Source organism: Haemorhous mexicanus, chromosome 17, assembly GCF_027477595.1.
Source record: "Haemorhous mexicanus isolate bHaeMex1 chromosome 17, bHaeMex1.pri, whole genome shotgun sequence".
Taxonomy (NCBI): Eukaryota; Metazoa; Chordata; class Aves; order Passeriformes; family Fringillidae; genus Haemorhous; species Haemorhous mexicanus.
Genome location: NC_082357.1, coordinates 16,775,361 through 16,800,331, shown reverse-complemented (window position 1 = coordinate 16,800,331; position 24,971 = coordinate 16,775,361). Strand labels below are relative to the sequence as shown.

General features: G+C 43.4%; 2 protein-coding genes across 3 annotated transcripts; one reads left to right on the top strand and one right to left on the bottom strand.

Moving 5' to 3' along the window:
- Window positions 1-11,739: 11,739 nt before the first annotated feature.
- GNPTG (N-acetylglucosamine-1-phosphate transferase subunit gamma) lies at window positions 11,740-21,092 on the bottom strand. Of its 2 annotated transcripts, none has more exons than XM_059861894.1 (11): window positions 20,441-21,092; window positions 20,306-20,363; window positions 19,989-20,056; window positions 18,372-18,426; window positions 18,180-18,263; window positions 17,041-17,134; window positions 15,635-15,749; window positions 14,972-15,054; window positions 14,587-14,715; window positions 13,078-13,159; window positions 11,740-11,919 (listed from the first exon to the last, which is right to left on the bottom strand). In XM_059861894.1, exons 1-11 carry the CDS (start codon window positions 21,075-21,077, stop codon window positions 11,795-11,797), a joined length of 1,530 nt encoding a protein of 509 aa, XP_059717877.1. In that variant the 5' UTR covers window positions 21,078-21,092; the 3' UTR covers window positions 11,740-11,794. The 2 variants fall into 2 exon arrangements, with proteins under 2 accessions (XP_059717877.1, XP_059717878.1); XM_059861895.1 differs by having other exon boundaries at window positions 20,306-20,360.
- TSR3 (TSR3 ribosome maturation factor) lies at window positions 20,821-24,589 on the top strand. Its single transcript, XM_059861901.1, has 4 exons — window positions 20,821-20,958; window positions 22,775-22,948; window positions 24,286-24,349; window positions 24,428-24,589. The coding sequence occupies exons 2-4, from the start codon at window positions 22,888-22,890 to the stop codon at window positions 24,558-24,560; spliced, it is 258 nt and encodes an 85-aa protein (XP_059717884.1). The 5' UTR covers window positions 20,821-20,958; window positions 22,775-22,887; the 3' UTR covers window positions 24,561-24,589.
- The last annotated feature ends 382 nt before the right edge of the window (window positions 24,590-24,971 follow it).

Here is a 24,971-nt window from a genome sequence, read left to right as displayed (position 1 = left end):
ACTCACCGCAACTCCTCGGCCAGTCCTGAGGGCTGCCAGGATGGGACCATGAAATAGAAAATTTGAAGGCTTCATCATCACAGACTCCTGTAATACTTCCACAGGACTTGCATTTGCAGGAAACCCAGTGCATCGGCCGGTTGGTGACGGGGACTGGATGGACGCCGAGTCGATTGCCTAAAGTGCACAAACGAGAACGGATGCTGAGAGCTGCACCGGAACCTGCGACCTCAGTAACAACTGCTCCTGTACACTACTCAATGCTCACCTTGCCCACTCGGCCTTGACTGCTGCTCTCTGCCTTGACTTCCTGGAAAAAAAAAAAAAAAAAAGAACAGTGCTGTAACAGAGTCACCATTTACACTTCTGTTGCAGAGACAAACAGTAACTGACCTGCTCAGGGGAACTCCCTCACCCGGGATAGGGCCCTCTGGCACAGATTTAATCCATCTGCATCTGAAATAAAAGTTAGGACAATAGTCAAACTGTTGCAGGATAAATTAACTTGCAGAGCTCCAGACATCTTGTGTCCATCTACAAATGCCTTCTAGAGTCCAACCACACCCCACATTACAAACTTCGAGGCCCCGGGACTTCTCCTATTGCTCCAGGCTATGCGGCAGGGCAGAGCGGCTCCGGCACAAATGCGTGCGGACACCCGTGACACGGGACAGACAGGACGTGACAAACAAGGGGGACACAACACAGACAGAAATCTCTTGGCGAGGAAAATGCCTGCGAGGACCGAGAGAATGAAGAACGAGATGACCGAGATGAGACCGATGGAGAGCTGATGAGGCTCAGAGAACCCTGGAGGAAGAAGGTGCTAACTGCATGATTTATTCCAAGAAGTGCCAAGATGGATGCCTGGGAATCCTACGGTCAGAATCCTCTACCTAAGCTCGCATTCTTACAAGGCCTAATCTGCCGTAATAGATCCTTGTGGGGTGCGGCTGTCCATACAGCTCGGAACAAGACCTGGAAAGGCATCTGACTGGATGCTTCTAAAGAGAGATGCAGTTCTGATGCCAGTCTGAGCTCCCGAGTCAAAGGTTCTAGGGCTTTGGTGCCAGGCCAAGGAACACTGAGATCACAGATGCTAAGAAGGATGCCAGGGTTTCTGATGGGCCCCTCAAAGGCCTAAGGTAAAAGACGTGACCTATCCAAACACACAGAACACACGATAGACAAATGACACGATAAACACCGGGACTTCTCTGCCCTGCGCATCTCACATCTGTCATCAAAAGTGATGCTTTCCTTTTATGTGGCCTAAGGGGCTACTTTGTGGACAACCCCATCTCCAAAGCGGACTCAAAAACCCCTCCCGGTGGGTCCCTACCTAGCACCCCACTTCGATTCCCTCGGTGGGTCATAGCCCTCAACTTATCTCTCAGACACCCGGGGTTGCCGATCCGTGTCAGGTGCAAAAGAAGGCGGCCTCGGCATCTGGGAAGTTCCTGCTAGCACTGTTGTTCAACAGCTTCCTCTTGTTTCTTAGTCAGCTACATTAAAGAGATCCAAACATCAATGCATGAACTCAGCAGCACATTGGTGAGTAGCAGACTTGTTGGGCTTTGGCTATTCTCCTAAGAATGCCCAGCTCCTCGGGCCGCACGCTTCGGCTGCACTGGGAGGCTGACGCCATTGCCCTGGTGTACGCCTGGGTTAAGAGGAGACGAGGTGATGCGGCATTGCTGAAACCTGAGTGGACCCTCCCTCCTCCTCCCTACCTCCCCGACTCACTGCATCTCCTCCGCCATTGCCAAAGGCTACCTGGGTGACACCTTTAAATAGAAAAGGCAGAGGCTTTATCACCAAGTCCTGGACTACTTCCACAGGACGCACAGGAGCAGCAAACCCGGCGCATTGGCCGGTTGGTGACGGGGGCTGGACATACACAATCGATTGCCTAAAGTGCACAAACGAGAATGGATGCTTAGAGTTGCACCAGAAAGTGAGACCTGAGCAATAACAACTACTTCTGTCTACTGGTCACTGCTCACCTTGCCTACCTCAGCTTGACTGCTGATATCCGGCTTTACTTCCTGAAAATAAAGACAAGGAACAGTGCTGTAACACAGTCACCATTTATGCATCCCCTGCAGAGACAAACAGTGACTGACCTGCTCAGGAGATGCCCCTCACCTGGGATGAGGCGCTCTGCCCTGGATTTTATCCTTCTGCATCTGAAAGAAAGGACAAAAGTCAAAGGGCTGCAGGATAACTTCACAGCTCCAAATATCCTGTGTCAATCTGGGAATATCATCTAGCATCCAAGTACACCCTATGTTACAAATTTCAAGTTCCCGGGACTCGTCCTATTGCACCGGGCTACGCGGCAGGGCAGAGCAGTTCTGGCACAAATGTATGCGGACACCCGTGACACAGAACATGACGAACAAGGGGACACGAAACACAACCCATTGTGCTAGAAACAGTGTGACACAAAGATGAGAGAAGAGTTCCTGGCAAGTTCAACAATGGCAAGGACCAAGAGAATGCCAAAAGGGATGACCGATGCTAAGGCGACAGTGGATGGAGGAGGCTCCTCTAAGGAGCAGAAGAAAAGACTGGAACAGAGTGACCTGTTATAAGAACAGTTGTTAATGATGATCAAGATGGCTGTGAGACAATGCTACGTATAGAACGTTCTCCATATCATACAATCTTATAAGGCCCCGAACGTCGCAACTTAGGCTGGAAAGGATGGATAGCGATATGCCTGGAAGCGAGGCCTCAAAAAAACCATCTCGCTCAATGCTTCTGAGATGTGACTCAGACACGGCCGAGCCTGCCGGTAAAAGAACGAATGGTATCGGCGTTGTGCCGAGAAGTGCAAGCGTTTGAGAACCTAGAGATGACGGCTGATGGTTACGGTGAGGGCCTCGAGGGGAAAAGGCAGAGATATTTGACCAAAGGGAGCCCAAAGACACACTAGGTAACATGGTACACCAGACAACACGACATAGACCAGAACTGTTCTGCGCTGCCCGCCCGAAAGCTGCGATCAAAAGTAGAGCCTCTCCTGTTAGCTGTCCTAAGAGGCCCCTTAGAGAAGATCCCTTTTCCCTCTGCCAATTTTTAAATCTGTCCCAAGAATTTCCAACCCGGTACTCTCCCATCATCCCAACTCCAGGCCGTGGCCCCTGACTTATCTTTTGGATGATCGGTGATGGGAGTCCACGTTGCACTGAAAGAAGTCTACCTCGGAAGGCCCCGTGATCGCCTGTTAGCCTCTCGGTCAGCTACAATAAGGAAAACAAAAGCAATGTATGAGTTCAGTGTTATGTAGGCCATATCCCAGCAAGTCAGCTACTTGCCCTCTCCTGAGTGTGCCTGGGTCCTTCAGTCTCCAACTTCATCCTGATTCCAAGGCTGTGGCTGTTATTATGAGTGGCACCTGGGTTAGAGAAAGGCAAAGTTAAATGGCATTCCTGAGAATGCAGTGGATGAGCTTGTGTGCTGTAAAACATGTGAATGCCTCTGCTGCGCTTGTAAAAAGCCTTGGGCAGCCCTCAAATAGACACTATTTCTCACTCTGCTGCCTTCAAACCCCTCCCCCACCCCACCCCACAATAACTCCTAACAAGATAGCTGCTCACCCTCCCTCTCCTAGTCACAATCCTCAACTCATCTGAAGCCTCAATCTAAAACAACACCCTTGACACTGGGTAGATCCCTTTTGTGACATGATGTATCTGCTGAAAAACTTGACACTACCTGGAATTTCAGGGAGTTGCACTCCTCCAAAAAAACAAAAAACAAAAAACCAAAAAAAACCCAAACCAAACAAACAAAAAACCCCAAAACAAGAAAGAAATCCAAACCAAAAAAACAAGAGCAAAATCAGAAATTACAAAAGCACTTTACCACCCCTGAACACACAACCCAAAATCATGAACTTAAATGCACCCTGTGTTCAATGCTGTTTTCTTCACACTATCTTCAAAGCTTCTGTTATTTTAGATGCCCAAAAGAAACTGCTGAAAAAAGCTAAGATAAGCTGAAAGAGCCTCTTCACTGAAATCAGATGAGAGCACTTATCCCAGATGATCCCAGAGAAGGAATGAAGCCCCTCAGAAAAGGCTGGGGTTAATATACCCCTGATTGTGCCCGCCTCTCATTCCCACAATGCCCAGGAAAAGGGAGGGGGCAAATCCCACCAGGTATAAAAGCCCTCAGAGCAGCTGCAGCTGTTTGGCTCCTCTGACTTGAATGCAAGGCGAATAAAGGGCATGATACAGGAGAAAACTCTTCGGGGAAATGACAACGCTTTCTTTTATGCTACGGCGACTTGGAGTAAAAGAGCAGAAAACTGGTAAGAAACAGAGCTTTGTGTTTAGGCAGCATAACCAGATAAATTGGGTAATTTGCTGTTAACTGACATAATTATTCCTTAGTGGCCACTAAGTATTACTTCACGTGTAACTAAGTAGGTTGGAGAAGAATACTAAGGATATGAATGGTCTAAGTCTCCTTGTGATCTCTCATTAGGCCTGTCTGCATTATGAGTAAAAATAAGCAAAATAATAGCCCCCCAGGCAGTGTAAGTGTAAAGTGCGTGCCAGGCTCACTCTTCTCTGACATACTTGGTTTTAGGGCACAGAAAGAAGTGGCCTGAAATGTAGTTTTAAACCCTTAAAATGGTGAAAAGGGCAGAACTTCCTTCAAGTGAACCCCTTAAAATGAGGAAACGGGGCAGTTACTTCCACTGAAACGAATACAATGGCAAATAAATAGCTTCTGCCCTTTAATTTAATCCCCTAAAGTATTGGGAAAAGAGGGGTTTTCCTCACTTCAAATCTCTCCGGTGATGAAAAAAGAGGGATTTTCCCTCATTTCAAATCCTTAAGATGGAGGGACAGCTTGGCATCCCCCTCAATTTTGGCCTTAAAACAAGAAAAAGAGGGCGGTTACCCTTCATTCAAACCCATAAGAAGCATCATCAAGGTTTTCCCCTTCTATTTAAGATGGAAAATAACAGAAAATGGGGACTCCCTGTCAATTAGCACTCCTAACAGCATAGAAAGTGCAGGGGTTCTTCCAACTGAGACCATTAAAATTGCAGGGGAAGTAGAGTTCCTCACAATTTGAACACAAAAAATAATAGAAAAGGAAGCTTTTCCCCCTTTTTTAAAACCCTTTTTCTTCTAATAACCCCTCTCTTTTCTAGGAGTGCTGTGGAGGGTCTGGGAGCTCTGGGGAGGGACTGACACAGTAAAAGGGGAAACTTGAAAGCTCTCCCCTGGAACCCTAGATGCTGCCCCTTGGCAAGAGGACTCCTCTGTCGGCATTTTCCAGCCAGAGTCCTAGTTCCCAGAAAACCTCTGCTGTAAGAATTCCTTCAAAGTTTGCAATTCTAGGAGTGGAAATCCCCTAGGAAACACGAGGCTTCAGGCTCCAAATGGGATCTCTTTTCCACACAACGGAAAACTCAGAGAGCCCTTCTGGCAAGAGCAGTTCACAGGTGGCCCACAACTCTCGAGGGCCAGGCAGATCCAAATACACGGAAGCTTTAATCTGAGAAAAATCATGTGATGTTGGTACTTTTAAAAGGCAGAATGGCACATTTAGACCCTGACCGATGATTTGGAAAGTGATTCTTTTACGCAGTAAATAAAGATTTCCATTCCGCTGTCTGTAGGTCGCTTTGGAGACAGCCCCTGAAATCCAAGACCAAGAAGAGCCATAGTTCCTAGCAACTGTCATCTGGGAGGAGTCCTATGACATTCGTGATTCAAGAAACCGAACCCCAAGTTTCAACACCTGATACGCAGATGCAAAAGACTGCTGTTTTCCTGAGGTAAGAAATACTTCAAACCTAACATTCAGAAGGAGTTCAGAATACACACCCAGGATGGCCATGCCCCCCAAAGCGCTTCCTCCTGGCAGGTTGTCTCTATGGTAAACCCTGTCACGCCAGAAATGTTAGGAAACAGAATCCAAACTATGGCACAAGCACCTGTAAGGAAAAGGTACCTCTGTTCAAGAGGTAGATTAACTTCCACCCTAATGTTTCAGAGTAAGTTGACATTGAGGGCCTAAGGGAGGCCAAGGCTACCTACAGCTGTACTCCCTAGAACCGCTGGTGTCAGAGGAACACTGCGGTGGTTGCGGTTTTACAACTGGAAGGAAAACTGGCGCTGGGTCGGGGGGACGGCAGTACCGCTCTCTGTCCACCAGACGGCGGCACTGCCGCGGAGCTCAGGCTGGGCCTGCGACCTACATTGGGGGCAGGCAGAGAACAGAGGCAAAAGTTACCAAAGGGCTCTTTCTATTCCCTTGCAGCTGTTCTAATGGTTTCAGGGCACTTGCTTGGTTCATTCCTAGATAAAAACGTTTTGGCATTCTTTTCAAAACTATTACTCATCTCTAGTCAAGAGTTTCCTCTATTCCTGTATACCACAGAGTGGGTAGAGAGGTTTCTTTCCAAATGAATTTAGAGATAAATTCCTATTCTTTGCTAATACCTGTAAATACGAAAAATTTGACAGGTTTTAGTATTCTACACCAACCCCTCACTGTGAATTTTCTGGCACCTTTGGGTCCCTCTGAGGGAGAACACCCAGCATGAACCCCACTCACCTGCTCCTCCACGCAGCGAGGCTCCCTCTCCTAGGGACATTGGGGTGCCCCAAACTACATTAGTGCCCACGAATTTCCACACACACCCCACCCCCCCCGCCCTTAGCCTTTTTTCCTCACCCCCAATGAAGGCACAGAATGAGTCAAACTGGCCTGGACAAGCAGCGCAGCACTTCCTTCAAGCCCTTTCCTCGTGTACATCCCCCCAAAAAGGGACTCTGCTGCAACAAGAAAGAAGGGCATCCCCCAGAAGGGTTGAAATTCCTCCCCAACCTCACTGACACAGGTGAGATGCAGAAAGACGGAGTGGCAGCAGAGAGCACACAGGAAGAAAATGAAGATCAGGGTGCAGGATGAAATTGACAAAAACAACTAAACAGAAAAACCTGGGATGGGCGGCATGACAGAAGGGCATTAAAAAAAGAACAGGGACAGGGAATGGGACACAAGGATCCAGTGAGAAGCAATGGCATGGGGGGCACTACAGAGCCACAGAGAATAAGAGGAACACGAGTGAGGCGTGGAGAAGGATAGAGAAAAAGAGTGCCAAACACACGGCAAGGGCAGAGGGATATGGAGACAAAGACGGAAACAAGGACCCAGAGAGGAAATGACTATGGCACGTGCAGGTGGGGGGGGAAGATGGGCGCAGCAGAGGGATGGAGAAAGAGAGGCACGGCCAGCAGGACAGAGGCTTACCAAGAGAAGGGTACAATGAGGGAGGAGGACTGCAGCAGGTGCAGACAGGTACAGGCAAAAGGACAGCGAGAGGGACGAGGAAATACAGTCACAGTGCGGGACAAAGGAAAAACAGAGGAAGAAAGAGGGAAAGATAAAGATGCGGATAGGGTGGGAGGGAGACAAAAAGCAGCTCAGAGCAGAGAGAGGGGTTAAGCAAGAAGAACGAGTGAAGTAGTGAAAGGGAACGGAAGGGGGAGCACACAGGACAAGAAAGAAACACAAGATGCACCTGTTTGAACCCTGGATGCTGAGAATTTTTATTAAACTTTCTGTGCTGAAAGGTGCAGACTTGCAAGGGAACACTGCATTTGACCTGAGGCTGTGGAGAAGGCTTCCAAAACTGATTAACAGCACTGGGCTTACGGGTATGTAGTTGGTTAGAAGTAATATCACAGGGTGGAAAACTTGAAGAGTTTGGGGTTTAAGAATATAGTAATAAATATGAAGCAAGATGGAGGTTTTAGGGTGGAGACAGGTTGTTTTGCCCAAATGGCAAAGTCTTTCCCGGACAGCTGCTGGTAACTTCCTGGAATGCATCACCGAGGCAGGGCTGTGGAACAAGAAAGTAGACATCAGGAACTTGAAAAACCCTCATCCTCTGAAAACTGAGAAGACAGCAACAAAAAGCAGGCCTGCTTTGCCTTACAGGCACTTTTCTGCCAATGGCGTTCCTATCTTTTTCTTGGATCCTGAGCAAATGTTCGGAACGCTGAGTTTTTTTGAGAGAACTGCTTTCTATTTTGATCAGTCTTAACCTGGAGTTTCCCTCGGCACCAAAATCAGGCGGTGAACCGCACGTGGCTTCAACAGGACGGAAGATGCCGGCTATCCGATCCCTAATTCTCTCAGGATTGATTTGTTGAAGCTTTCCAGGGTTAATTTAGGAAACATAAGGGTTTGGCAATTTCAGGATCAAAACAACAAGGAATCTGTGAAAAAGAAACAACTAAAGCCGGCTAAAAGCAGTCCCTGCTGATGACTCATTAAAACAACTCAGTCAAAAGGAGGCAGGATAGATTCAATATTCACCAACCCATCTGGCCAAGATCAGAGTTCCCTGCCCACCGACGACACAGTAACAAGAAGGGACCTTTCTCCCACTCTCCAATATGGATCTTCTCCCTGCACACGCAGGGAACTGTGGCCCTTCAGGGAACACCGACTTGGTCCTGGGCTGGCAACAGGAGAGAGGAGCATTTGGAACTCGTTCTGACCTCAATGCCTTCCAGACTCAGGAGAAAGCACTTCCTACCGCTCCTTCCCCGTCCCTTCCAGCTTTCGGAAGGTTTTGGTGGGAGCTGGGATTATCGGTGTGGTTCAGAAGCTACACGTGGTGCCTAAAGCATTCCCTCGGGAATGTGGAACTTCCCTCATGCCTTCAATTTCTTTATGCCAGCTGTTCTCCCCGACACTCCATAATCTAGAAAGAAAAAAGGGAGAAGACAGAAAACTAATTCATTCCGACATTAAGGAGGGTTGCTTATCCCAACATGCTTCCAGGCGAAAAACTACTTCTGCCACTCTAACAAATCCACTTGATCCACCCTTGATAGTAACTATTTAAATACTGTATCAAGAATCATAGGAACAGGAGACTTGAAATTCTCAGAAATGCTTCAGCTCGTCTGTTTCAAGGACTTTCCCACCCAGGGAACTGAGGGCAACTCAGCATGACCCTTCCTCATTCCCCACTCACCTGCTCCTCCACTGCAGCGTGGCTCTCTCTCCTAGGGACACTGGGGTGCCCCAAATGACATCAGAGCCCCCTGATGAGTCTCCACACCCTTCCCCCCTCAGCCTTTTTTTTTTTCCTCACCCCCAAAGAAGGCACAGAAGGAGTGGCATAAACACACATGGAGGGGAGCTCTGTATTTCCTTAAACAAAGCAATTCATTGTTTCCACAGAATATGGTGCAAGAAAGCTAGTCAGAAGCAACAGTTACACCTGAGCTTCAATATATTAAAAAAACAAAACCAAAAAAAAGCCAAGAAACCCAAACCCGGATTATTCTTTCACTCATTCACCAGGATGCCCCCATGCATCTCACTTGCAACATTCTACTGTAGTAAAAGCTGAATACCAAGATTAAACCTTGTGACAGTACCAAATCAAATGCGGCATCATGTGGTTAAGGGACTCTACAGCAAAATCGAAAGCCACAGTAGTGCATGTTGTTCAGAGTAATCGGTGGTATTACACAAATGTGATGCTGCCCCCCATTTCTCCATAGCTTCAGCCTATCTTAATAGCTGCTATCATCTTTGTTGGTGTTGGGGCTTTAATTAGCAATTTTCATGATATAAACCTGATTTTCCATTTTTACATTTGAGAACTTAAAAAAGCCTCTAATTTTGAAGGGAAAAAAGTCATGTTAGTATTTTACATTTCTCCTCTTCAGGAAAAGTTTCCAAAGAGTGCAAGCTTGAATATCTATGAATCTGCACAAAAAGCCTAGGTACTGTATCGTTCAATGAGACATCCCCAATATAACGCAAGCCAAACATTTCGATTTTGGGCAAAGTACTCTCCTGCCAGTACTGACCATCTAAATCAAGCAAGCCTAGAAAGTTCTAGTCCAGAAAGAATGCACCCTTGAAGGTAATTTCTACATTAATGAGGAGAATTACACAGAAATTCTCCTCAGAAAAAAGAAAAAATTCAGAACATAATTGCATAGTAATTAATCATTCCTTTACAGCTGTCTTCAATATAAACAGAACATAGTCTGTAACTACCAAAATGTGAAATGAAAGGCACCTTAAGCAGCAATTTCACAGACAATCACATTAGGTATTTTTTAATACAACAATCCGCTAAGGAAAAATGATCCATAGAAAAATGACGGGTTGCATTAAGTTTACCTTCAAGTTCAACTTGATTTGCAATACATCCTGTTCATCCCTACCTGCGCAATCCAGAAACTTCACCGTTTCCTACCAGTGTAAGTTACTAAGACAAGACCGGCACAGAAAACAGCACGAAGAAATCAAACTTGCGAGATAAGGCTGCCGAAAAACTAGAAAAACAAGTTTTTTTTCATTACAGTGCCAGTACAGGTGAATGCCAGCAAACTTTTTGTCAGCTCCCTCACGGCAGCCGCACTCCCGTCCTCAATGCTCTTTCAGCAGCTGAAGAGGAGCATTGCTTTCCTGGGCCGTATCTGAGTCCACGATCTGGCCGAAGAGAACCGCTTCCAGTCTCTCGTCGGTCTCCCTTTTCTCTCTGAACGCACACCGTAACAACAGCCCTGTGGCGAGCACACTAAGAGGCAGCACCTTCAGCGACGGCCTCTCGTGGTCGGTCCCCGTCGACCGGCTAACGCTCCAAAACCGCGGACTGGCCTTGCTGCCGGAGAAGGGAATGGGCCCCGGATCCGCGCCCGCCGCACCCTCCGCGTTCCGCCGCCGTGACAGCCCCCGCCGCGGCCCGGGCAGACACGGGGCTCGCCGCGCCCTGCAACGACCCACGCGGGAGCGTCGCGAAGGGCTCACGAAGCGTCCCGGCCCCCGTCGTCACCGTCGGCGGCCCCTGCCCGCCCCTCTCCTCAACACCGGCGGCCCCGGCCCGGCCCCCGTCCCAGCCCCCGTCTTCAGCGCCGGCGGCCCCGGCCCGCCCCGCTCGTCACGGCCAGCGAGCCGGCACCCGAATCATCCCGCGCTTTACGTGAGAGGAAGCGGAAGCGCGAGGGCTCGGTGGGTTGGGCCGCGGCTGAACGCAGCTGCCGCCGTGAGAGCAAGGCCGACTGGACGCCGGGCTAAGGGGGTCCCGAACCACAGGAGGCGGCATAGTGACCGCAGATGGCGTGCTCGGCGTTCACCGACGGCTACAGTGATGCTTCCACAGTTTGTGTTGGAGGAGTCCATTTTATTCCGTTTTACGTACAGAGAATTGCCGGGTATTACCTCAACACAACTATGCTTTTGTAACAACTCAGTGATTTCATTGTACCTTTCTGTCAGATTCTGACCAACTTCCTGACAGCCAAAGTCGCCATCGACCTTTGACCACGAGTCGGTGGAGTGGTGTGGTGTGCACTGCTGTGGCAAAAAACGTTTCTTTTTCTGCTAAAGTGTGTCCAGAAAACTTTTTAGCATATAGATGAAATAGCACGTTCTTAATATTGTATTTAGTACCTTTCTTAAAACACCTTGCAGCACTGGTCTTGAGCTGGTTTGTATTCACTCCAACTTCTACCACACTTGATCAATAAAAATAGCAAAACCTGGGACTAGGCACAGAGAATCTTTAAGTTCGTGCCAAATACTGGTCTTAACAAAAAGGTGTTACGAATGTTGTCAGAAACTAGCCAAGTATTCTCATAATGGTGTGCCCTCACTCTACTACACTGTGTTTGCTTTAGGGCACAAATTGAAACAAAGTCAAGAATACTCACAAGAAGGCAAATCATCTTTGTGGCATAATACATGTTCAGTTTAATTTACATTATGTACCATCCAAGTTTCTTCACAGAGTGTAATTCCAGATTCCTGTATCGCCGTGCAGGTGCTCATCATCCTTTGACCCATTAAGAACTGATGCCACTGCAGTTGCCAGTTGGTGACTTACGTACTCAACGCTGGTATTTCCGGCTGTAAAATTTAGGTTTTTAATATGACATCAGTTATTTTGGCTTTTGAACACCAAAAAATTTTTGTAACAGAATTCACTAAATAATTTTGAAGTCATCTACAGTAAACTGAATTTGACTTTTGATTATAGAGTGCTAATCTGCAATAATTAAAAGAACTACTGCAATACTACCAAACCGGCAGAAATACTGTGCAAATTACATTGTTAATAGTTTAAATGTGCAGATAACATATTTCAGAAAATTTTTATATGAGTTTTTTTCCCAGATAAGTTTCTCAAAGCAAAAAGAAAAAAATAAGTTTGTCACTAATTTTAAGCTAATTTAATTAGCTCAAAGATTTTTTGTTTTGTTGAAGTGTCAATTCTGAACATACAATCTGTAAAAGAAAAAGATATATGTATTTATGAATATACATGTATTCCTGGACATTAAATTCTCCTTTGACAAATGGTTTATGTAATAAAGGGCATGACGGTCCGGCGGGAATGAGGAAAAAACGAACAAACAAACAGAAAACCAAATTACAAACCTCTCTCAAAAACAAACAAACAAACAAACAAACACAAACCAAAACAAACCCCAGAAAAAAAGCCCTGCCAAAAAAACCCAAAAAACTTGTCTGGAATTAATCCAGATAAGCCGTGCCCCTTCACAGCCAGCACCGGTCTTCTCTACTAAAAACTGCATGTGGTATGATACCTTCCTAACAGAAATCAAAGAGAGGGAAGAAAGAAACAGGCAACTTCAAAAAGGGAAAAAAACAGTTGGAAAAGATACAGAGAAAACTTCAAGTGTTATGAAAGATAGCAGGCCTTGTGGTTACAATACAGAAGTGGAGTTACTTAACAGACACATTTGTTCTATTAATGATGTAATATTGGTTTCCTTTTAAACTGGCACCCTTAAGGACTGGAGACAAACTTCAGTTACAACAGAAGACAAAATTTTTCTATAAAACTAGAATTTCAAGTCATCAGCAGATTTTTTGAGGACAAAGTCCTTGTGCATGGGAATCAAAACCTAAGTACTTATTAAAAATGTGTCTACTGAATTTTACCTCCAGATTATTTAACTGTTACTGTAACTGAAAACAGCATTGGGGTATTCGCATTCTTAGCAGACAACAATGGAAAAGAATGATACCAAAAACACTCACCAAAATTTCCTTTGTATGCAATACCATGCTGACCTAATAAAACTCTAAGTTTTTGTATTTCTTCAGAAAGTTGCTTGTATTCCTAAGAAAGAAAAAGCATTAAAAATAGCCCTCCCCCTTTTCAAAGACATACCTAGATTGGGAGCTTTTAAGAAAAAAAATGCCTCTCTGCACAGCTGTTACACCTCTTGGCTTTGAAGATCTTAAAATGCTTGTTCCAGGAACATAGAGCAGATTATAGAAAAAGATACGTGTCTGCGTTGCCAAAAGAGGAGCCAGCTTTTTTCAAGCCCAAGAGTAAAAATTAGAAATGCTTTCTGTAACTATTTCAAATCTGTCCTGTAACTAGCATTTTATCATAGAACAAATCTTAAGTTTGCTTCAGGACTACCCTTATTTTATAATTATTGTAGTTCTGCCGTCTGGAAATTTGTAAACTCTTCAACTCTTGGCCTAGTAACTTCATGTTCTTGCCCTCAGCAGTATCTGTTACCTTACAGACAGGGATTGCTGAGAGACTCGAAGCACATACCTGAAATCTCAGAGAAGCCCCTATTTTTTGCTGTGTTTTGGTGTTTACGTGAATAAAGATAGAGCAAAAGAATAAGTATTTAAGATTCTGTGTTTACCAAACCAGAAAATTTATGTCAATTAAGCTATGATGAAGCCAGAAAAAGAAATAGAAATTATTAAATACTGTGTTGTTAATGAGTGAAAAAATAATCCTGTGACTGTTCCAGCTCCTATGAGATCAAAATGGTGATCTTTATATTGAAGTATATTCAGCTTAACCATGGTTTTATTTGGTTATATTCATTAATTACTACATAGTGTTTTGTCTTTGCTACCCTCTTCAAATAAAAAGACAAACAGCAATTGCTTCTCTGCATTGTAATGAATGAATTCCCATCCGTGCTCTTTTTCTGATGGTCAGGTTGTGCTCTTTTAGATGGTCAGGTTGTGCTCTTTTAGAGCACACCTTCTGCCTCTATTTTCCCCATCCCAACTGTGTTGGAGAAGAACTGTTCACATACACAAGAGTCATTCAGAAACAAATTCAGCCATTATGCCTTTTGCTTGTGCAACAGCCAATGCATTCTTACCCAAGTGTGGGTAATTATCCACAGAGAGAGTTAAAGCTGTCAACATTCTTGAGGTTGGTTACATGTTTATCTTCACTAGTAATTTCTTCCTGTCTCCAGACTGATATTCCCCAGAAAGAGTACCTGCAGGGTGTTCATAACTCAAGCACGTGCACATGCACCAATTCCTTCATAACCCCTATCTTCTTACTGGGCATTCATTTTTGCTGGTTTATTTTTGACTCAGGGGCTATAATAAAGACACCGAATCACACTACATGCAGGCTGTTACATATTGAAACCAGAAACGATAACTCCATGAAGAGATTCAGCTGAACACCGAGGGCATTTACATAATGCTCTCCCACCGATATTGTCGTATAGTGAAAAGGTGGCAATTCCACATTGTAAATATTATGCTGTATACCTTACTGCACTTTTCCACTGTTTCAAATTCCAGAGTTATTTTCTTACTCTGTTTTTCAACTTCATTTTCTTCTGTTGCTTTTAGAAGTCCCGCTTCCTCAAAAATCTCTTTCAGAATTTTTTTGTAACCCTAGAAAAGAAAGTTTCCAAAAGGTGATAGATCAATCTATTCAACTCTCAGCTCTGCTTGTAATTTGCACTGGCCATTCCAAGTCCTCAAGCTTCATTACCGTTTCACATAGCAGTTACAGAACACGAAAATTATTATTTGCCAGCTGCAGAATAAATGCATCTGCTCCGAAAGGAGAAACTACAGAAGCCGGGTTTGGCTATTTGACAGTAATTTTTTTTTTTTTTTACCAAATAGAGTTGGAAAATTAATAAACCTGGTCGGTTATTAGTTCGTCGTACAGAAGCTGCTCTGCTTCATCCCACTTCCTCTGCAGTGCTTCAGTCAGAGTTGGATAAACTGAAAAATGGAAGTCAAACCATGTAAAAACCAGGAGCACTGTCCTGCATTAGTTAATTCCTCCTCTAGTACAACGCAAGAGTATTTATTTTAAGAACTCAATGTTTCTTTACAGTACACAGTCTCCACTGCTTTCAAGAGCTGGGCTTACGCTTAAATTGCACTTCACACATTTAAAGTTTCTGGAGAATGTCCAGAAATTTTTCTTATTTCCAGATCCAAGGCCTCATATTCCTTTGCTCAATGTAATTCTAATGGAGCTTTTTTGTAATGTAAGTAAATGGGCAGATACTACAGGGCTTATTCCTACAGTCCAAAAAAAGAAAGGGGAAAAAAAAAATCATTCACTGGGTCTACACCAGCAATGTCAAAAAAAAAAAAAGTATAAATTTATAATCTCAAATAAAAAAATTATTTGAGAAATGCCATGTGTTATAATGACTGGGATTAAAAAAACACTTCACATAATACGTTAACATTTAATACTAATTTATATTAAGGTACTCACTCAACCTAAAAATGGACACTCTGAGGATAGTGTATAAGCTAGCTGTTCCACAAAGTATTTTTTAAATCTTACCTAAAAGTGAGTGGGGATGGCACACGAGAGGAGTCTCAAATGTCAGAGAGTAAACACAAGTACTTGGCTCAGACACATAAGCCAATTTATTGCTTTTTCCACAAACAAGATGAACCTAAATATCAGGAAAAACAAAGATGAGCAAAAAATGTCTGCATGAAACAACATCATCACTGATGATCTATTTGTGGTGTTCCAATGCTAGAAGATGCATTTCTGTACATACTGTCACGTCAAAGCTTCCAGTGCCTTTTTAAATTTTTTTCCGACAGAAAAAGTGTCGTAGCAAGCACACGATCTATTTATTTTATCAAATGTGAAAATTGTTTCCTCTAATGGGAAATGATTCTCCCCACCAACCATTGTTCCTCGGACTATTAAGTACCATATTTCCAGCAAGAATGAGAGTAAAAAGGACAGTGAATCGGACACCTTTAGAATCTCATCTAACATAAGCACAATCTTCTTAAATTTTATTTCTGACCAGTGTGCTAATTTAAGAATACAAGACACATCCAGACTGGAGAGAATTGTTTTCATCTTTAGATTTGCAGCACCAATATTTTCTGTCTTCAAAATGAAATGCCAGTGAAAAATTCAATCACAATATCAAATGTCATACAAGGATATGAATTCTTTCTGCAGCTTCTATGGGAAATAAAGATGTTAAGCATGCACCTCCATCAGAGTATAACACTTTCACCATGGCCAGGATATGGCAGCCAAGTTGGCAGCTAACTGCAAGAGATTCAACAAGGTGAAGTGCTGGGTAATGCACTTCGATCACAACAACCCCGTGCGCTGCTCCAGGCTTGGGCAAGAATAGCTGGAAAGCTGCCTGGTGGCAAAAGACCTGGGGATGCTGGTTGAAAGGTGTTACTCATCAGACTTGTGCTCCAGACCCTTCCACAGCTCCAGTGCCCTTTTCTCGACATGCTCCATCACCTCAAAGTCTTTCTTGATATGTCCTTAGTGCTTGTTCTAACATCATGCTTAGCTTCTCAGCATGCTATTGTTAACTGCCAAATTCTCTTCCCTCCTTTTTCCTGGATGTTTTTAGTAGGCTGGCATCTTGAATTCTGCAAAGAGCTCTTTTTCTTTATTTTGCCTGACACACATTACAAAGCACTGCACTGTATTTCTACAGTAATAATTATACCACTCTATCAAGGAAAAAATGAGTTGTAGTAACCAATGAGAATACATAAGTAAATATCCCCAAAATTTTATCTTGATCCTAGCTTTCCTCCTCCAGTCATTCACATAGTCCCTGCAGAAAGTCATCTTTATGTTTTCTATCCCAGCTTAAATGATGACTTTTTCAGGGTAGGAATGTTTCAGTTTGTAGTCTCACAAGTGTTTGTAGGGTCATGCTGTCTGAATTAGCATAGTTTAAGTTATTTTACCTTTGTCTGTCTGCTCTTAGTTTCACATGAGTCTCCTTCCCTCATCCACATTCCAACAAATGTGTTATTGTCAATTTCCCATTCGTGCCAGATTCTGAAAAAAGAGGACACTGTTTTCAGTTGCTGGACAGAAAAAGATGAACCCTCAGGAAGAAAACCAAGAATATCCTTATACCATGTTCAATTTAAGTGCATATACTTTATTTCTGTTGTCTCAGGATTTCCAATTCCTACAGCCAACACCTTGGAAGCAGTGTAGTTTGTTATCCATGTTGCTATATAGCACACATCAACAGCACTTTTTGAGAGCAGAATTTTGGATCGAATTTCAGTTTGCCATTTGCAATTCATTTGCAGTTACAAATCTGTGTTAAAGTCTAGTAAAATAAAGTTTATAGATCAATCCCGCAACAAATTCCATGAGGCTAAGTACCCTGTGCAACTCAGTTTGATTGTAGGATTTTAAGTGCTGGTGAGAGCACCAACATAAACTACTCTACTTCTGCTTGTCCTAAAGCAAATGATACCCTCAGCATGGTGATGTACCAGTTTCCTCACATACCCGCTTACTGTTTTGCAAGTAGGGAAAAAAGAGATATCTATATACAAAATATCTCAAAAAGCAATGGTCTGGTTTATACTCAGATTTATTTTAGGTATTATGATTTGGTGGTATTATGATCCAGGGTATTTTTAAATACTTTGGGATACTTTTTTTTGGTTCTACATTGAGTGTTTTGTAACTTTTTATATTGTTTAACAACCATTAGGCATAAAGCACTCTTTTTCATTTTGTCATATTTGTATTTAACCTAAACTGCAAATAGTTAATGGCCATGAAATCTGTGTTAAGCTGTAGTTGGACATTACTGAATTTCTCACACGAACATATCACACTTGCAGTTGGCAGGGGTTATTAATCAGTCTCCAGCTAAAATAGAAGGTTAGTATTTATCGACCAAAACAAAAAAAATCTGAACTTTTCAAGAGAGGGTATTTTTATGTATAACGCCTTGGGAACTACCATGGTCTAAGGTGACCAATGGAAGAATCTTAGTTTTAGAATGGCCTCATTTTTACAATCTATGAAGTGGCCTGCTGACAACATAGCAAGAACGTGAAAGGTCTAAGTGCCTCACCCTAAAATCCCACTATAGGCATTCCATCGAAAAGTTTGCTCATGCTGAGTGACATTATGGAAAGGACAAAACTCGTACTTGTACCTTAAAAGGAGAGAAAAGAGACAGAAAATAAGAAATGTTTCAGATTGGAATAAAAAACTAGTCTGTTCCTAGAAAGTACATAAACAAATATCCAAATCCAATACTCACGTGGATTCCACAAAACTGAAACACTTGCCAGCAAGCCTAAAGAGATGTGCAGGGCCTAAAAACGTCACAAGGGATGACATAAAGGAAAAAGAATGTTTTGGTTAAATTTAAGCAAGCTACTGTGGTGACAAAAGTGCAAGGAGTATGTGACAAATTTAATTTTCTGCTGTGCATAAGGAAATTTTTATCTTTCATATGAATTACTGTAAGTTCTCACTAGCACTATACTGGATTGCATCACGTTCTTTAATGCTTTTCATTCTCACTACCCTGTGAAATAAATAAGCCTAATTTGACAACAAAAATGAGAAACCTGTGTAAAAATAAACATTTGGAGGCGAGGTCCATAAAAGGAATCATCAGTGCAGATCTTGGCAAAATCTAACATTGAAATCACTGAAAGGCTTTCGTGGCAGCTATCTCCAAATTCATCCAAACTCTTCAAGTTTAATATAGCAAAGCTCATTTGTTCAAAATGTTGACAGTGCAGCATATTTACGTTTCACTGAGATTCTCAAACTGTTTTTTTTTTTTTTTTTTGCCATTTGCCTTCATGGTCTGATCCAGGTAGCATTCAACAAGATAAAACTTTTGCCGTCAGACAGGCCAGCAGATGCAATTCTATTCTTTTAGTATTGACTACCAGGCTTGCTGCCAAAGAAATCCAAGACTGGAAACTTGTCGTTAAAAAGAGGAAGGAAATTTTTGAATTACATGCCAGAGAAGTATCTGAGTATCGCTCGTATATGGAAATTTACCTTGGAGTTATTAAGTATTTATGAGGAAAGAAGAAAAGAAATTACAAAACAAATAAAGTAAAACCCTATCTTGGATGCTAATTCCCCACTGTCAGGATTGCGTGGGTACTTTTTCCAAGTATCTAGACAAGCAATCCTAGAAACAAAGGTCAGACTACGAGAATCACGCCCTCCAGAATGCTTTAACCACTGGGATACAGGGATACCGGGATACAGGCAGGTGCTCTTTCCCAAGTCTTCTTCTGACTGCATGACCTTGCATTTCATTCTAGAGATGGGCTTGGCCAAAGGGTCTACTACATGAAATCTGTGCCTCAGTGATTAGAATGCTCTGCCCGCAAATGAAAAACAGCAGGTGTGAATGTGTCCATAAGGAATGCATTAAATTCATGTCTCCCTTTCCAGGGCAGATGCTGTAGAAGAGAAACTACCAGAACTGTTACCCCAACTGTTTTGTAGAAGAGCAAGGGACGGTTTCCATGCTAAAGAAATAATTGTGAGAGGCAGGGTTCCATGCCCTTAGGTTCACGTTCCATGTACACTCCCAATTTTTGCCTACGTGTAAGATCCCACAACAAAGAAAGAAGGATTTCTGGTGTGTTGTCCTTTCTTCCTACTTCTTTTGGCATCTTCCCATTTGGCATTCTATTACTAATCCCATTTCTAACTATATAATAGTTTATATTCGCCCGTGCTTATTTTCCACGATGCTTACAAAACCACATGCAAAATTCGGTTTTGTATGCATTAAGTCAAAATAGACTATTTGCACTGCAAACGACTGTTGCTAAATGATGAAAACGGTACCAAAAAAAAAAAAAAAAAAAAAAGGAAACCAAAAAACAACGGTTGCGTATACCTGATACTGCAGACGGTGACATCTTTGGCTGCAGCCTATTTGTTTGAGGCAAGAATGGGTTATTCAACCTTTCAAAAGAAGGAAAGTTAAACGTTTAAGGCTGAGTTATGCATCTGGGCGTCCATACATCCTCCCCTACCTGTGCGTCTCAACACGGACTGCCCGCGCGCCAACAGCGCGGTCTGCGGGAGCGGCCCGGCCCGGCGCCCCATCCCCGTTGGAAGAAACGGGCTGGAGCGGGCACGACGGTAAACAGACCCGAACACGTCGAGTGCAGGTGGATCACGGGACGACACGGCGAGAAGGCGGCCACGTACCCGAACGTATTCGGCTCCTCCACGATCTTCATTTTCCCCGCGGAGGCGAAGAGACCTGCTAGGAGAGAGCAGTTGGGCGCGGCGGATGGGCAAGGCGACCGGCGCGCCCGCCCGCGCCGCGGCCCCCGCACCCACCCAGCGCCGCACTCAGCGCCGCAAGCAGCACCCGGGCCGCCATCGCCTGCTCGGCGGGAAGCGGAAGTCCGTAACGTCGCGGGGCGGTGTCTCCGCCGAGCGCGGCCATGGAGCGCGGCCGCCGGCGCGGAGGCCGGCGCGGGGGCCGGCGCGGGACTCGCAGCCTCGAGACTTTCGCGGCGGAAGCGGAGGCCGCGCTGACGGGTGCGTGAGGCGCTGCGGGACGCGGGCAAGGGCAGGCGGGTCCTGCCGAGTTGTGTCGCGTCACCGTTGGGCATTGATGTACACCTGCTATTTTCAGCTTGCCTAGACGGCGAGAGGGCCGAGGATGGGGGCGCTCGGGAGGCCAAGTTCCCCTGCCCCCTTGCCATGTGGGAGCTCGGACACTGCGATCCCAAGAAATGCACCGGGAGAAAACTAGCCCGGAAGGGGTTGCTGCGAACACTGCGCCTCCGCCAGAGATTCCCGGGCGTCGTCCTGAGTCCGCTGGCCACGGAGTACGTCTCTCCGGCTGACAGGTGGGGCCTCGGTGCCTGTTGGCAAAACCCGGCGGCGAGGGAAGTGGGGGAAGCTGCAGACTGTGAGGGAGAGCACTTCGTTCAAATACCGTCCTGATGCTCTGTATTAAAAAGAGCATTTTAACCACTGATATATGGCTGAAACTCATATGGAATAAAATTGACCTTCTTATTACATTACATTGATGCATGAACATGAGAAACAGAGTCGTTTTATCAAATCAGCTTAATATTTTTACACGGCTAGTATCAGATGAGAGAAGCATCTCTAGCTCCCAATGAAAAATCAAAGTGCACGTCCTGTAGGTTAATTTCTTCAGAGCACGGGCCTGTAGCTGCTGTGTCTTTTATCATGCTATATTTAAGTTCTTCGGTTAGACAACACAATATGTTAACTGGAAAACTTGTTGCGGAAAAGGAGAATTTTCTTCAAACGTGCCTGCAGAATTTTTATAGAGATGTACTTATTAGAGAAAAGATTTGTCTCTAGAAGCAGAGAAAACCTAGCAGAGAACCTAAATCGGAACTTCCGTGTAGTTGAAGGTGTGAACGTTAATCACATTTCTGTGACATTTTTAAACCTAGAATTATTCACATTTCATTTTGAAACACATGGGTAAACCTTTTTTTGCCATTTGTATGTTTGGAGGAAAATCATGCTACTATTCTTTCTCATTGAGTCTCTGTTAGAGGTTATTGTAAAGCATATGGGTTTTGATTAACAAAAAGCAGGGGATGTATGCAAGTTTGTCGCCAATACAAAGCAGCAATTGGAATTCTCACTTAATCAGTATAATGGTAACAAGTTTTCAAATACAGTGACGTTTCTTTTTTTCAGGTGTGTCATTGCTCAGAGTGGAATTGCAGTCATAGATTGCTCATGGGCCAAATTAGAAGAAACTCCCTTTAAGAGAATGAGGGGGAGTCATCCACGGTTGCTGCCTTACTTGGTGGCTGCAAATCCTGTAAACTACGGTCGGCCATGCAAGCTGTCCTGTGTGGAAGCTTTTGCTGCAGCGTTTTGCATTGTTGGTAGGCTCAATTGTCTGATGTGAAGTATGGTGCTAGCAATTGCTACATCCTTAATAAACCAGAAAAGATGGTCTGCCACAAAATAAACTGTAATGTTGTCATACGGGTCATCGCTTTCTTGACTTTGGGATCAGATTGTCTAGCTTTCCTCCAAGTGCGTGTTATGAGTTGCACTGAGGTATCCGTGGAGTATTCACGTCAGCTACTAAACAGGACACAGACTGATAATCCTCATTTTGTCCGGATGGTGCATAACATTAGAAAAACTGTTAAAAAAAAAAAAAATAGACAGAACACAAATGCTTAGGCAAGATTGCCTTAATGGGAGGTAGCAGCTGGCTGTCAACAGGGCGAGGTCTGAGTAAGAACAAAAGAAATTGCCCCCTCTTGTGATGTTTTGCAGACTCATCACAGAACTTTGATAAAAGAAATACTCTACCTTACTGCAGACAAATCTTATCTTCCGAAAATACTGTATGTACAATTGATCTTGTACTGAAGGGCTGTGGGAGCTAGAGCCTGATTACCTGTACAAAATACTTTTATGTAGCACTTGCTAGAAGGCTATGAACTACTCTTGGATTCAGTTCCATGTTTCAAGTTGAACTGAAATTTGAAAATATTTGTAGTCTTTCCAGAAGTTTTAATCCCTGAACACTGAAAGAAACACTGGCAAACATCTTTCTATTGTATTGACATGAATGCACATACTGAACTAGAAACATGTAAGCCAAGTGAAATCTCACAGTAAAGAAAAAAATTAATAAATTATTTTCTGTTTTAGGATTCCCAGATCTAGCCACCATTCTTCTAAGGAAATTTAAATGGGGTAAGGCATTTCTTGACCTGAACAAAAATCTCTTGGAAAAATACGCAGCCTGTCATTGCCAGGACGACATGCTAATCATTGAGAAGGACTTCTTAGCCTGTGTCCCAGAAAAAAAAGACGAAGAAGTAGGTAAGAGAATAACAGAGAAACACTACACATCTAACTAGTTTCTTTACAGGATTTTCCTTAAATCTCATAAAAATATAAGCAAGGTGGAAGATGAGTGCTTTGCTGATAGGTGTTGCTCTGTCTTTATACTACGCTACGTGTACCTGTTAGCCCATTTGTTTCAACTCAAGTCGGGTGAAAATGACTGAAGCAATTTAATGCATAGAGTATTCACAGCTGAACTGTAAAGCGGTTACCCTTATTCAGCTAACCAAACTGGAAACTTAGGAGCAAAAAGAAAATATGATGCTTCCTTGTTTTCTATACAGATGTTAAAAGCGGGTATGAGTAAAGAGACTAGTAATTGAGAAGGACCTATGAGAGAAATATAGGCATACAGTCAGACACCAAGTTAGTTACACATAAATCTTAGAAGGACCTTTAATAGACATATTTATGTAGTCCTCAATCAAGATGTTTAAAATCAGATCTATAAAGAGAATTAAAATAACTTTTAATAAGTACAAGTAGTTTATTCCCAAAGTCTTCCAGTAATTTATTGCAATCCCAGTATTTCAGGCTGTATTCCAGTGAGTGCTTGGTCTCATTCAAGACAGCACAAAGAAAGGCAGATAATCAAAAATATGAAAAGGGATTATCCTAATTAACATTTTCCTTTCATGGTGATTAAGCCCTTAAAATAGGCCAGGGGCTCATACTGCAAGAAGATGGTCAATAGCCTTCACTTTGCTCTAAACTTTGATTTCTTTGCCATGATACTGAATTAAACCATCCTCCTGGTGGAAGCCTACCTAGGTGGATTAAACCGAAGGCAGCTCTTAAGAGGCAACATGGCTATGCCACTTAAAGCACACTTCCACCTACAAATCCTATGTATTTTCTGGTTGAACTGCAGAACCAAGACTTGTTTGACTTTTCTGACAGTTCTTCCTAGCTACTTCAGCCAAAGTAAGCCCAGCCCTACCCTTACTCAGCAAGAGCTAAATCTGGACAGCTGTAATTCACTTCTCAGTGGACATCAGCTAACTAGAAAGCCGTTTTAGAACTTAATCCGTGTTTTCTTACCCAAAGCCTTAGAAATCTACCTACACAATCTGACCACCTCTAAAGAGCTACGGAACCCCTTGCAGCGGGTGAGGGAAAAAAAAGTGAAAAGCCTAAACTGGGCAGGCAGGACTTGGGTTATTTTCTCATTTCTCCCAGTTTCTCCTCAAACAACTATGGTAAACTTATGAGAGATGTGAACTAGCCTTTCTCTGCCTTCCTCTCCCTGCCATTAATCTATGAAAATGAAGGAAGAACATTAAGAAAATGCTTTTTTCATCTTCTTTTTCCAGATCCATTTGATGTTGACCTAGAAAAAGAATTTTCTAATCCCAACAGGCCAGTCAATTCCTCAGGGTAATGAAATTTAATTTAAATAATAGTTTTACTTACTATAAGTTATTTTGCTTTTATAATCTTGAAAAATGTTTCCAGTCTAGCACCAAGGAAAGAAGACTCTGAGGAGGACAGCATAAGCAATTCAGATGATGCCACTGAAAGCAGTGAAAGCACTGATGAGAGCAATCCAGAAGAAATAAAAATCCCCAACAATCCCAAAGAGTTGTAACATCTTGTATAAAGAAATTTTCTTGTGAATACTTGAGTGTGTTTTGTTCACCTGTAACTTGGTGCTTAGCAAACCTCAGTCTCTATGCAGGTTTGTAGGTATTTTTAGGCATGAGGGCTATAGGTTATTTAATTTTTAGGTAAGTATGGAACATCAAATTACTTTGTAAGGAGTTTGAAGCTTAGTTACAAGTTCAAAAATAACCCAGTATTCTAATCTAGGTGTCTGGAAAGTGGTTTATAGGGGATTATTTTTAACTAATAGATAAACTTTCTTAACTTCTGGTCCATATTTCAACGGGAGAACACGACTAAGCTATTGGCCTGTTCATGGTACCTACCACATAGGGAGTCTCTTGACTTTTTGCAGGCTTGAACCTGCCGTATGTATTTCAACTACTTAATCTGTTTA

Excerpts from the sequence above, each read along its gene's own strand:
- GNPTG (XM_059861894.1), bottom strand. The coding sequence starts at position 21,077 with ATGCTCTTTTTAATACAGAGCATCAGGACGGTATTTGAACGAAGTGCT. Across the intron at positions 17,135-18,179 it reads GCCTATAGTGGGATTTTAGG|AATCTGGCACGAATGGGAAA; the intron begins GTGAGGCACTTA and ends CTCTTTTTTCAG. Across the intron at positions 15,055-15,634 it reads CCATCCCCACTCACTTTTAG|TTTATCCAACTCTGACTGAA; the intron begins GTAAGATTTAAA and ends TCCATTTTTCAG.
- TSR3 (XM_059861901.1), top strand. The coding sequence starts at position 22,888 with ATGCTAATCATTGAGAAGGACTTCTTAGCCTGTGTCCCAGAAAAAAAA. Across the intron at positions 22,949-24,285 it reads AAAAAAAGACGAAGAAGTAG|ATCCATTTGATGTTGACCTA; the intron begins GTAAGAGAATAA and ends TTCTTTTTCCAG. Across the intron at positions 24,350-24,427 it reads AGGCCAGTCAATTCCTCAGG|TCTAGCACCAAGGAAAGAAG; the intron begins GTAATGAAATTT and ends AAATGTTTCCAG.